At 40.7% G+C, this 14362-nt stretch overlaps 1 protein-coding gene across 1 annotated transcript in view; it reads right to left on the bottom strand.

The window, feature by feature from the left end:
* Positions 1-14362, bottom strand: part of tmem39b (transmembrane protein 39B) — a 33807-nt gene that overhangs the window by 18267 nt on the left and 1178 nt on the right. The window contains exons 3-5 of the mRNA XM_061895505.1: positions 9231-9450; positions 6979-7062; positions 5145-5299 (exon numbers count right to left, since the gene is read on the bottom strand). Coding sequence (XP_061751489.1) covers positions 5145-5299; positions 6979-7062; positions 9231-9450 — 459 coding nt within the window. The remainder of the gene's footprint in view (positions 1-5144; positions 5300-6978; positions 7063-9230; positions 9451-14362) is intronic.

The raw sequence follows: 14362 nt of genomic DNA, 5'->3' as shown, positions 1-14362 counted from the left end.
CACTACGTGTGGCCAAATAATTCTCTGCATTTGACCCATCACCCTTGATCACCCCCTGATTGATTGATAGAAACTTTTATTAGTATGTTGCACAGTACAGTACATATTCCGTACAATTGACCACCAAATAGTAACACGTGAATAAGTTTTTCAGCTTGTTTAAGTCGGGGTCCACGTTAATCAATTCAATGACCTTCACCCTGGGAGGTGAGGGGAGCAGTGAGCAGCAGCGGTGGCCACGCCCGGGGATCAATTTTGGTGATTTAACCCCCAATTCCTACCCTTAATGCTGAGTGCCAAGCAGGGAGGTAATGGGTCCCATTTTTATAGTCTTTGACTCGGCCGGGGTTTGAACTCACTACCTACCGATATCAGGGCGGACACTCTAACCACAAGGCCACTGAGCAGGATATTAAAGAGCTGTGATTGGATATATTCCGAATTTGTCCCACTTATTGACAAGATTAAATTTAATATGATTGGATTTCATGTATGTCAACATTTTTGTCGACACAGGTTTACTGAGGGCTGGGGGTGAAGGGTGTGCGAGCCCGTACTCACAGAGCCTGACACTGACAGCAGAGGGACAGAGATGAGGAAAGATGATACTAGAGTCTTTTTTTTTGCAGATTTCTCCACTACGGCTGATAATTTTCTGCATGCAGAGAGCATGCAGAAAATGTGTGCCAAAACCAGACACTTTGCGCTTCATTCAACCAAACTATAGTACCGCGCCACTTCACATTCTTAGTAATGGAAATGGCGTTGCAACGATAGCATTAATTAGAAAAATCATTACTGAAAAAAATAATGCTGTTAGTGACGCCATTATACTCTAATGCCGTTATTATCAAAATACTGCTAAAGACACACATTTTCTACAAATGTTCCGTAAAGCACCTACTCGGCAAGTCGAAACAAAAGAAATCAAATTTGAGCAAAACCGAGTTTCTACCAAAGGCAAATATCATAAACGATATTTTTACATTCACATGTTGACATTTATAGTTATATTTTGGGAGAACCAGGAAAAAACACGCTTACTCGTAAACGGCGCGTGCAACAGCAAGGGCAGACAACAAACATGGCAATAGACTTGAAGTTGAACCATGAAATGCATGCAAAAAATATGCATATTTATCCTGGAGAGTTTTGATACCAATTTCCTTGACCCAGCCACACACAAAGAAGTAGTAGACGTTCATGCTTTTCCAAGTTTGTATCTGTTTTGTCAAGTGGAAAGATTTCTGGAGCACATGATAGTTTGATATGTTTAGGAACTCCACTGACGAAGAATCCTTTATCACACAACTTTTTTTTCTTTTTTAATAAAGTATAGGTATCTATTCCATTGCATAGTTGGATTTTTTGCACAAATACATACGTCCTCCTGTGTACTCAGATAGCTTGGATCGATTAGTACCGGGCCGCAGAATAATTTTTTATTATTTTTTATTATTTTTTAATTAAAACAACATAAAAAACACAAGGTACGCTTACAATTAGTGCACCAAACCAAAAAAAAACTCCCTTTTCAGGTGGGGATTGAACCAGGGACCCTCGGATTGCGCACGGCCACTGCGCCATAATTTTCTTTTTTTTTTTTTAATTTATTTTGGGAAAGGATACATTTTTAAATTTTGCCCTCAACTCCTCTCTAAACTGACACCTTACCGTGGTAGAGGAGTTTGCGGGTCCAAATGATCCTAGGAGATGTATTGTCCGGGGGCTTTCATGCCCCTGGTAGAGTCTCCCAAGACAAACAGGTCCTAGGTGAGGGATCAGACAAAAAGCTGCTGGAAGACTTCTATGGGAATGCAACAACTTGGACTCAGATTACCCTTGCCCGGATGCGGGTCACTGGGGCCCACCTCTGGAGCCGGGCCCAGAGTTGGGGCCCGATGGCGAGCGTCTGGTGGCCGGCCCGAAGAGGCAACGTGGGTCATCCCTCCAATGGGCTCACCACTCATTGGAGGGGCCATAGAGGTCGGGTGCATAGCGAGCTGGGAGGCAGCCGAAGGCAGGGCACTTGGCGGTATGATCCTCGGCTACATAAGCTAGCTCTTGGGACGTGGAACGTCACCTCGCTGGGGGGGGAAGGAGCCTTAGCTAGTGGGCTCTGGCACCAGTTCTCTAGAGAGGGGCTGGACTCTCTTCCACACTGGCGTTGCACGCAGTGAGAGGTGAAGCGCTGGGGTAGCAATTCTTGTTGCCCCCCGGCTCAATCCCTGCACGTTGGAGTTCAACCCGGTGGACGAGAGGGTAGCCTCCCTCCGCCTTCAGGTGGGGGGAACGGGTCTTGACTGTCGTTTGAGCTTACGCACCAAACAGCAGTTCCGAGTACCCAAACCTTTTTGGATACACTTGAGTGACTACTGGAAAGTGCTCCCCCGGGTGATTCCCTTGTCCTACTGGCGGACTTCATCGCTCATGTTGTGAAACCTGGAGAAGCGTGATTTGGGAGAATGGCCGCCCGGATCTGAACCCGAGTTGTGTTTTGTTATTGGACTTTTGTGCTAGTCACAGATTGACTATAACAAACACCATGTTCAAACATAAGGGTGTCCATATGTGCACTTGGCACCAGGACACACTAGGCCGCAGTTTCAGGATCGACTTTGTAGTTGTGTCAACGGATTTGCGGCCTCATGTTTTGGACACTCGGGTGAAGAGAGGGGCGGAGCTTTCTACCGATCACCACCTGGTGGTGAATTGGCTTCGATGGTGGGGGAGGATGCCGGACAGACCTGGCAGGCCCAAACGCAATGTGAGGGTCTGCTGGGAATATCTGGCAGTCTCCTGTCAGAGAGATTTTCAATTTCCACCTCCGGAAGAGCTTTGAACATGTCACAAGGGAGGTTCTGGACATTGAGTCCGAGTGGACCATGTTCCGTACCTCTATTGTCGAAGCGGCTGATTGGAGCTGTGGCCGCAAGGTAGTTTGTGCCTGTCCTGGTGGTAATTCCAGAACCCGTTGGTGGACACCGGCGGTGAGGGATGCCGTTAAGCTGAAGAAAGAGTCCTATCGGGTTCTTTTGGCTCATAGGACTCCGGAGGCAGCGTACAGGTACCGACAGGCCAAGCGGTGTGCGGCTTCAGCAGTCGCGGAGGCAAAAACTCGGACATGGGAGGAGTTCAGGGAAGCAATGGAAAATTATTTCTGGACAGCTTCGAAGCGATTAATCATCCGCCGCCTCAGGAAGGGGAAGCAGTGCACTGTCAACACCGTGTATGGTGCGAATGGTGTTCTGCTGACCTCGACTGCGGATGTTGTGGATCGGTGGAGGGAATACTTCAAAGACCTCAATCCCACCAACACATCTTCCTATGAAGAAGCAGTGCCTGGGGAATCTTTGGTGGGCTCTTTTCTGGGGCTGGTGTTGCTGAGGTAGTTAAAAAGCTCTTCTGTGGAAAGGCCCCGGGGGTGGATGAGATCCGCCCAGAGTTCCTTAAGGCTCCGGATGCAGTGGGGCTGTCTTTGTTGACAAAACTCTGCAGCATCGCGTGGACTTCGGGGGCGGTACCTCTGGATTGGCAGACGGGGGTGGTGGTTCCTCTCTTTAAGAAGGGGAATCGGAGGGTGTGTTCCAACAATCGTGGGATCACACTCCTCTGCCTTCCCGGTAAGGTTTATTCAAGTGTACTGGAGAGGAGGCTATGCCGGATAGTCGAACCTCGTATTCAGGAGGAACAATGTGGTTTTTGTCCTGGTCGTGGAACTGTGGACCAGCTGTATACTCTCGGCAGGGTCCTTGAGAGTGCATGGGAGTTTACCCAACCAGTCTACATGTGCTTTGTGGACTTGCAGAAGGCATTCGACCGTGTCCCTCAGGAAGTCCTGTGGGGAGTGCTCAGAGAGTATGGGGTATCGGACTGTCTGATTGTGGCGGTTCGCTCCCTGTACGATCAGTGTCAGAGCTTGGGCCGCATTGTCGGCAGTAAGTCGGACACGTTTCCAGTGAGGGTTGCACTCCGCTTAGGCTGGCCTTTGTCACAGATTCTGTTCATAACTTTTATGGACAGAATTTCTAGGCGCAGTCAAGACGTTGAGGGGATCCGGTTTGGTGGCTGCAGGATTAGGTCTCTGCTTTTTGCAGATGATGTGGTCCTGATGGCTTCATCTGACCAGGATCTTCAGCTCTCATTGGATCAGTTCGCAGCAGAGTGTGAAGCGGCCGGAATGAGAATCAGCACCCCCAAGTCCGGGTTCGGGATTCTCGCCATCTCCAGGTTGGGGAGGAGACCCTGCCCCAAGTGGATGAGTTCAAGTACCTAGGAGTCTTGTTCTCGAGTAAGGGAAAAGTGGATCGTGAGATCGACTGGCAGATCGGTGTGGCGTCTTCAGTAATGCGGACGCTGTAACGAGCCGTTGTGGTGAAGAAGGAGCTGAGCCGGAAGGCAAAGTTCTCAATTTACGGGTCGATCTATGTTCCCATCCTCCCCTATGGTCATGAGCTTAGGGTCATGACCAAAAGGACAAGATCACAAGTACAAGCGGCCAAAATGAGTTTCCTCCGCCGGGTGGCGGGGCTCTCCCTTAAAGATAGGGTGAGAAGCTCTGCCATCCGGGGGGAGCTCAAAGTAAAGCCGCTGCTCCTCCACATCGAGAGGAGCCAGATGAGGTAGTTCGGGCATCTGGCCAGGATGCCACCCGAACGCCTCCCTAAGGAGGTGTTTAGGGCACGTCCAACCGGTAGGAGGCAATGGGAAAGACCCAGGACACCCTGGGAAGACTATGTCTCCCGGCTGCCCTGGGAACGCCTCGGGATTCCCCGGGTAGAGCTGAACGCAGTGGCCGGGTAGAGGAAAGTCTGGGCTTCCCTGCTTAGGCTGCTGCCCCCACGACCCGGCCTCGGATAAGTGGAAGAAGATGAATGGATGGATGGATTCTGGGAAGTTAGAAATCGATTTAGATTTGGTCTGAAAATCGCAATTTAAATTTGAATGTATTCCTTTGAGCACCCCTAATAAAAATGGTTGTTAAAGTCATCCCAATAATTTGGCAAAACTCCTGCCACATAAATGAGACAACTAGTTATTCAGGAAAACCTTGGATACATCATTCACTCGAGGGCCAATGTCTACTGAACAGAGCAAATAGCATGTGTGTTCAGGATGCAACTTTTCCCCTTGCTGATACTTACGGGTAGCAGAGGAAGAGCAGGCTGAGCACAGAATACGTTCTGAAGAGGTAAATGAGCGAGCGACACAGACTCCAGCCGGTCAGCGTCAGCACAGCAAAGCGTGCCATCACTAAGAAGATGGAATGAGGGAACGATAGCTTCCCGCTCTGTGAGGCCTGCAGGAGAGCCACAAGAAAGAGGCAACATTTAGCTGAGTGACAGATTACGATACGCCTCAAAGTATGCTGCAGTGCACGCACAATAATAATTATATATTGCTAGATTATTAAATGTTTCCACACTTGTTGTATGAAATGGTTTGAGTATTCTGTCTAGGTTATCATCATACTGCCAAGCATTGCACATCAAACTTGACAATTTTCCTGCATACGAAGCACCCAAACAAAAAATTTCACAAATTGCTGACTAAGACTTGCGCTTATTTTTATTTTTTTAATTGAGTACGACTTCAAAACAAACAACCACGAGGCCAAAAAAAGTAGCTGGCACTTTGATAAAGAATGTGAAAAACATTTTTGAGCGCAAAGATAGAATTAATAGCCAGGTTTTCCTCTCCACTGATCGCCTTCTTTGCCAACGAGAGTCTTCAATAAAGGTAAGATCTTCATTTAGCCATTTCATTCATCATTTTTACACTGATGAACCTAAAAAAAGGATATATTGCACCAAGTTCATTCATGTCAGCAATTCAACTTCAATTGCAAAACTAACGTGATATTTTACTCATTACAAACAAAGTGAGATATGTTAAGCCTTTATTTGTTATAATTTTGATGAGCATGGCTTATAGTTATTTAAAAGCCAAAACTTTCTGAGATTTTAAATTTGATGTTTTCTTAATTTTATAGTTTTCAAACTATATGAAAAAACGGCTTGAAATATATTGAGTTGCATATTATGAGAATAGGTCATTAGTTTCAACTTGTTCATCTAACTGCTGGAATAAACAAATACTTGCTCGATATTTAACATATTGACAGTCACTTACATATATTTTGCATTGTTTTCTGCATGTAAAACTAAATTAATTTTCTATGAATGTGTTTTGTGTTTTTTTTTTTAGGTGTCCCACGATTTGATTAGGTTTAGATAATTTCTTGAGGGATAAATTCATACAAAGGGTCTTCGTCAGACCTTTTGGAGTGATTACTGATGAACTGTTCACATCATTATCACAGGGTTTACGTGTTAGAGCTTATTACTGTAAATGGAAACACATTTTAATGCTGTACAATCTACGGTTGTTCTTCATATGGTGTATTGCTGTAAATGGCACCACAGTTATGGTAAAATTCTGGCAAATGAACCGACCTTTTTTTGGCATAAAATTGATTGTAAAATTTATAGTGTACAATTTAATATACAACTTGCATTAAAATCATGAATGGAGCAAATATTTGAGAATGTACTTTTATTCTAAGATATTGTTTGGAATGTATGATGATGATATAATATTTGATGGATTTCCCCGAGGGACAAGCGGTAAAAAATGGATGGATGGAAGAAAGATCACAATAAAGTTTAACAGATGTGTAATTGCATGCTGTACAAGCATTTTTTCCTTTCAAAATGGAAAGAAAGGATATATTAAGTAAGAAAATATAACATACTTTATTGATGCATATTATTTCAAAACTTTCGCTGGCTATATAAACTGATGTGGCGGGACGGATCTGGCCCCTAGGCCTTCCTTGAGTTTGACACCTGTGCTCTACATTATACAGACTAAACAATTTCATGTAACTGTATTTGGACAAGTTTGGTTGTATATTTGTCGAAAATGTAAACAAAATTTGAGAAATTCTTGTTTCCAAAAACACTATATCTTACTTACCTCTTTTACAATTGCTGCAATTAACCTCCTTGCCAGAATGATGATTGTGAACACCAGCATGTTATAATCAATCAGGTGGAAGTTCTGTAAAAGCAACACAAGTGTTTCAAGATAACTGTGCCTTTCTGACAAACAGTATTCCCACAACACCAAATATTATATAAAAAAAAAGGCAATGCTGCAACATACAACAGGACATGAAAACATTACCACACATATTGTATTTATAATATTGTTGCAGTGGAATGACTATATTTGCTTCCACCTGAAGCTGTGACAAACAGAATTGAACCAAACCTTTCAGAAAAGTCTGCCTCTAAAGTTGCAAAAAACGTGAAAGGTCAAGCCACTGCAATGCATGAAGTCACACGAGACCTCATTGAATCTCAAGAGACTGCAGTCCACTGCAACATGTACACTGTATACAATGTACAACAAAGTCAGCAGTCTTTATGTAAATATACTCAAATTCCTGGTGCACAATACTCACCCTCTGCATACGTCATATGACAGCAATAACAATCAAGAGTGGAAATGACAATAAAAAAATAGCTTGCTATGTATTGGTGTCTTGCCAAATTTTGTATTTTGTAAATATACAGAATTTCTATTTTTGCTTTATGAGCACTTGCATTTAGAGGAGGAGCTACACTTTCATGTTTTGATAACAGTTTCACGCATAAATAAGTATTGATTGTTATGATCATGCTTTCATTGTCAAAGATGTTTTGTAATATCCACCCATCTAATTTTTACCGCTTGTCACTTTTAGGGTCACGGGGGCTGGAGCCTATTACAGCTTTAATCTGTGATATTTCTACCTGAATAAAAGTAGGCTTTTTACCTGGAGCAGACATAGAGGATGTTACTGTTATCGTCACCAAATACTTTTTAATAATATTGGGTGCCAGTTCTGTGGTTAACTACATTTATCAATAAAATAGATAAACAGCTCTGATACATTTCTATCTTACTTAGAAGAAAACTGGTTTTGTTTCAATAAAATTATACATAAACATTTATTAAAAGTCAAATATGTATAAGGCAACAAGAGAAGTATCCCACACTTCTCTTTTCTAAAGTAAATCTGTACAGCAGATATGAGCATCAACATCAACAATATGATTTGCCTGAATGGCTGAACAAGAGAGATTAAAAAAAAAAAAAAAAAAAAAATGCTTTTGAATTTTATAATTTGATTAAGAATCGTTACAAAAAGAATTGTGACTCATTCGAAAAGCTTTTTATTTTTTACATCCCTAATACATATATGTATACTTATACTTTATATAAAGATAACTGTATATTGTCCAGGATGTACCCCGCCTTTCGCCCAAAGGATAGGCTTCAGCACCCACCACGACCCAGACAAGCGGTAGGAAATGGATGGATTTATGGATATATATATATATATATATATATATATATATATATATATATATATATATATATATATATATATATATATCTGTAAAAATCAATATTGTCTGACAAAATGCTAAAAAAGACAGAGACATTTTACTGTGTTTTTACTGAATAAGACACTCATAATTTACAGGATCATAAATAATGTGGGATTTACTCCATTACCTATGAACACTGACCATTAACAACATATGGAGGTCCTTCATCGTTTACTTCTCAGACCCCCTCCTTAATCAACATATTTTACAATTAAGCAAAACGCAACAAAAATGCAACAAACATGGCGAAATATGAACACAAAGTGTAAAAAATAGCAACAATCTGACAAAATATCACTTTCTGCAGAACTTTGTGGAAAAATATCTGCTTCCGCATCTGTCTCTGACACCCGTGTCTTGAGCTCATTGCTTTGTAAACAAACCCTACACTCTCTGCTTCGTGCAGGGATCTGCTGTGAGGTGGTCCCTATAATTACCCTAACAACCCAAATAGCACTAAAAAGGACAGATTCCATCCATTGTAATATTTTCTATAGTTCAAGACTTGAAGGCAATTTAAAAATGTTACTGCATTTTCATTGTTTCGGTGTTAAAGGTTTAAAAATATATCATTTGGAAACGTTTGGCGGGCCGGATTGAAAAGCTTAACGGGCCGTATCCGGGCCATATTTTGCCCAGATCTGATATAAACAAATCAAAGACAGACCAACCTTCCAAGGACTGATTGTGCATAGCCATATGTACTGTTTGACATTTTGGCAGAAAATTACTAGTATGTCTAGGAAACACCAAACGTTAATGGTCACACAGCAAAGACAATACACTTACCAGTGAAGTGTGTGAGGGGGGATGTGATGGGGGGTACCACCATACAGTCTTGTAGATGTTGACATAGTGGACAAATAGTGCAATGAGGTGGCAGAAGAAAAGGTGCAGCTCAAACAACACGTTCTGATCCACAGACAACTCTGGGATCTTGCAGTGTTTCAGGGGCACCACAGTCTGCGCAGCCAATGGAGGGCTGGACATGCATGCTCCTGTACCACTCCTGCAGGAAAAATGTGCCATTATCTACAACAGCCAATGCGGGCAAATTTGCAGCAATGGCTCCAAACACAGAAATTAATTAAACCATGCAGGCATGGCAGGGATGCTTATAAAAACAATGTTGCTTTCTTCCATACTTGCTCCAAACAAGATGCTTGGAATTTGAGATTTAAGTGACATATTTTGCCTTAGTTACGTCAGCTGTTTATCTGAAGAGCTTTGACTGGAGCCGCCATGTTTTTTTTTAGTTGTAGTCCAAAATTGTAGTCGATAAGTTCCTTATTTTTCTTGTTGTGGGAAAGACTGGCTCATACTTGCAAATGCATGCTAAAATCCTCTGCTGTTGCCATTTCTAACCAAAAGTAGTGCATAGTTCTAACTTATACCTGAGAGGAGACTTCATATGGAAGACGGTCTGTAAAAAAAAAGCTTTGCAAGATTTTCCCCAAAGAACCCACATTACATGTTATGTAAAACAAAAATAAGTGTTATAAATTTATAAAAAGAAACAAAGTATGACCCATTTGGGTCAAGCTCTCAGTCAGAGGGGATAGAGCCCCTTGCTGTTTGCTTCAGTCTATAGACTAACAAAAAAGGTAGGATAAAGTATTATTTTCATCTAATTTTGGCATGCAAATACAGTAATTACGATGCACATACAGTGATATAAATCCAGGTAAAAACAGCTTTTTTGTGCAGCGTCTAATCAACTGCAGAATGTGCACGTGTACCTAATGTCCATATATTTTTTAAAGTTTATTTTACACCTTGTCAAGGAAAAATAGCGGTTATATATTTTAACAGTGCATTTTCAAAAAATAAATAATGATACTTTTGGGGAAGGTGGGGCTTGGTTTCATTTGCAATCGAGGAACATCTCCAGAATCTTGCAAACGGGTTACAAATGTGACCGTGAAGCCAAATTTACAGCAGAGCAAATCCAATACGTATTTTTTTAATCCACAGGGAAGTGTTTTAAATTTAGATGAAAATCATCATAGGTCCCATATAAAAATTAGAAGCGTTGGAATGAAAAGATACATTTTTCTTTAACACTTTAGGGCCTGATTTACGAAGAGTTTGCATGTACTAAAACATGTGCAAACTTGATAGCACACACAAAGCTATACTACTAAATGCGTGCCAGGTGGATTGTGTCTGTTAAGTGAGCAGAGTAAGGCGCAAACTCCATTTTGCGTCTATGTCTTCATTATAATGCAAAATATACGCTGATTATCAAAACACCTACAATACTGGGAGGAGACGATATAAATATAATTAGTTACCATACGCAATTCATTCCCACTCATCACTATTTTCAAAGCACTATTTTGCGTTTCTTTAGCGCGTGTGAGAAGGACGTTCAGACAGTTCACGCTACACAGACGAGAATCATCATTTTGTACGGTCAGAAAAAATATATATTAGTCTATTCCACAACACCATTTTTTATAATCTATTCAACATCATTTTATAATATATATAGCTAATAGAGGACTTAAATGGCTGATTGAAACAAATTCAACTGATGCGTTTGGTGTCCTTTAGTATTTTTTAATGCTTATTTTTTTTCCACATAGAATATATACAAAACCCGTTTCTTGTAAGATGGGAAATTGTGTTAGAGGTAAATAAAACAGAATACAATGATTTGCAAACCCTTTTCAACCCATATTCAATTAGATGCACTACAAAGACAAGGTATTTGATGTTCAAACTCAAACTTTTTTTTTTTGCAAATAATAATTTATAACCTGCTACCCAAGAATACACAACAATTCTTCTCAACAAAAGAGGAGAAATACAATCTTAGAAAAAAATTGTAATTTAAAACATTTGTACACACGTACAACACTTAAGACCTTCAGTATACCTGGTTTTGGAATTCAATTATGGAATGGATTAAGCAAAGCAATCAAACAATGTACTAATATGATCAACTTCAAGAAACTCTTCAAACATTCTGAATTTAATCATCCGTCCATTCTTTCATTCTCAAAATAATCTTACTTATCTCATCGTATGGAATATAAATTACTTCACCAATTATTTATTTATTTATTTTCATTGTGATACTTATGGAGTATATTGTGAATAAATTGAGAACAGGAAGTGAACAAAAGTTTTAGCAACTGTTAGGTAAAAGAAAAGGGGTAGGTTTTAATAAGCTCTGCTTCTTCCTACTCCTTTTCAAACATGCTTGAAAGAGAAACTGGAAATTGTGATGTATCACGTGTAAGCTTGCATGTTCGAAATAAACTCAAACTCAAAATTTCATGGCTGCAACACGTGCCAAAGTAGTTAGGAAAGGGCATGTTCAGCACTGTGTTACATCACCTTTTCTTTTAACAACACTCAATAAACGTTTGGAAACTGAGGAAACTAATTGTTGAAGCTTTGAAAGTGGAATTATTTCCCATTCTTGTTTTATGTAGAGCCAGAAGGCCAGGAATGTACCCGTACTCTTTTTTTTTTACATAGCCACGCTGTTGTAACACGTGCTGAATGTGGCTTGATATTGTCTTGCTGAAATAAGCAGGGGCGTCCATGAAAAAGACGGCGCTTAGATGGCAGCATATGTTGTTCCAAAACCTGTATGTACCTTTCAGCATTAATGGTGCCTTCACAGATGTGTAAGTTACCCATGCCTTGGGCACTAATGCACCCCCATACCATCACAGATGCTGGCTTTTGAACTTTGCGTCGATAACAGTCTGGATGGTTCGCTTCCCCTTTGGTCCGGATGACACAATGTCAAATATTTCGAAAAACAATTTGAAATGTGGACTCGTCACACCACAGAACACTTTTCCACTTTGCATCAGTCAATCTTAGATGGTCTCGGGCCCAGAGAAGCCGGCGGCGTTTCTGGATGTTATTGATAAATGGCTTTCTCTTTGCATAGTATAGCTTTAACTTGCACTTACAGATGTAGCGAACAACTGTATTTAGTGACAGTGGTTTTCTGAAGTGTTCATGATCCCCTGTGGTGATATCCTTTAGAGATTGATGTCGGTTTTTGATACAGTGCCGTCTGAGGGATCGAAGGTCACGGTCATTCAATGATTTCTCCAGATTCTCTGAACATTTTGATGATATTATGGACCGTAGATGTTGAAATCTCTAAATTGCTTGCAATTGCACTTTAAGAAACATTGTTCTTAAACTGTTTAAATATTTGCTCGCGCAGTTGTGGACAAAAGGGTGTACCTCGTCCCATCCTATCTTGTTAAAGACTGAGCATTTTTTGGGAAACAGTTTTTATACCCAATCATGGCATCCACATGTTGTCAATTAGCCTGCACACCTGTGGGATGGTCCAAATAAGTGTTTGATGAGCATTCCTCAACTTTCTCGGTATTTATTGCCACCTTTCGCAACTTCTTTGTCACGTGTTGATGGCATAAAATTCTAAAGTTAATGATTATTTGCAACAACAAAAGAAGTTTATCAGTTTGAACATCAAATATGTTGTCTTTGTAGCATATTCAACTGAATATGGGTTAAAAATTATTTGCAAATCATTGTATTCCAGTTATATTTACATCTAACACAATTTCCCAACTCATATGGAAAAAGGGTTTGTAATGTTAAAATATTTCTTATATGAAAAAAACTTATTTTACCATTTATTTGTGTTGCATTTTGAGCAGGTTAAGTGCAGCCTCTCTCCAATGAGCAAACCTTCAGTGGTAAAAAATAAAAACAGTTTAATTCCAAATGCCCTGCAGGAGTTTGCCTGAAATGCTCGAAAAAATAGTTCATGTCTATTGCATGTTTGAAAACTTAGCAAAATGCCACAGGTGGAACATAACTGAATGTCCAGTAAATGGAAGTGTCTTTGTGGTGATACAAAGTCCTTATTTAAATAAGCCGGTCTGCACCACTTTACAATTGCACACGCAACATGCCCACTACTGGTGCACGCTATTTTATAGATTGCACACACTGTTAAAGGCCTACTGAAATGAGATTTTCTTATTTAAACGGGGATAGCAGGTCCATTCTATGTGTCATACTTGATAATTTTGCGATATTGACATATTTTTGCGATATTGACATATTTTTGCTGAAAGGATTTAGTAGAGAACATCCACAATAAAGTTCGCAACTTTTGGTCGATAACAGAAAAGCCCTGCCTCTACCGGAAGTCGCAGACGATGACGTCACATGTTGATGGCTCCTCACATCCTCACACTGTTTTTAATGGGAGCCTCCAACAAAAAGTGCTATTCGGACCGAGAAAACGACAATTTCCCCATTAGTTTAGGCGAGGATGAAAGATTTGTGTTTGAGGATATTGATGGCGACGGACTAGGAAAAAAAAATTAAAAAAAATTTTTTTAAACACGATTGCATTGGGACGGATTCAGATGTTTTTAGACACATTTACTAGGATAATTCAGGGAAATCCCTTATCTTTCTATTGTGTTGCTAGTGTTTAGTGAGTTTAACAGTACCTGATAGTCGGAGGTGTGTGTCCTCGGGTGTCTTGACGCCAGTGTCTCAGGGGAGTTGACGGCAGCTTTATGGACGGCGTAAGCTCAGCTGATCTCCGGTAAGAAGTGACTTTTTACCACAATTTTCTCACCGAAACCTGCTGGTTGACATTCGGTCGGGATCCACGTTCACTTGACTGCGCTCTGATCCATAGTAAAATTTCACCTCCGGGAATTTTAAATAAGGAATCACTGTGTGTTTGTGTGGCTAAAGGCTAAATCTTCCCAACTCCATCTTTTTACTTTGACTTTTCCAATATGAATTGAACAAATTGCAAAAGATTCAGCAACACAGATCTCCAAAATACTGTGTAATTATGCAGTTAAAGCAGACGACTTTTAGCTGTGTGTGTGTGCAGAGCTCATATTTCCTAACAGTCCGTGACGTCACGCGTCCACGTCATTACGCGAAGT

This window comes from Nerophis ophidion, linkage group LG03 (genome assembly GCF_033978795.1).
Source record: "Nerophis ophidion isolate RoL-2023_Sa linkage group LG03, RoL_Noph_v1.0, whole genome shotgun sequence".
NCBI classification, from domain to species: domain Eukaryota; kingdom Metazoa; phylum Chordata; class Actinopteri; order Syngnathiformes; family Syngnathidae; genus Nerophis; species Nerophis ophidion.
The sequence above is the reverse complement of the archived record's forward strand: the minus strand, read 5'-3'. Positions and strand labels throughout refer to the sequence as shown.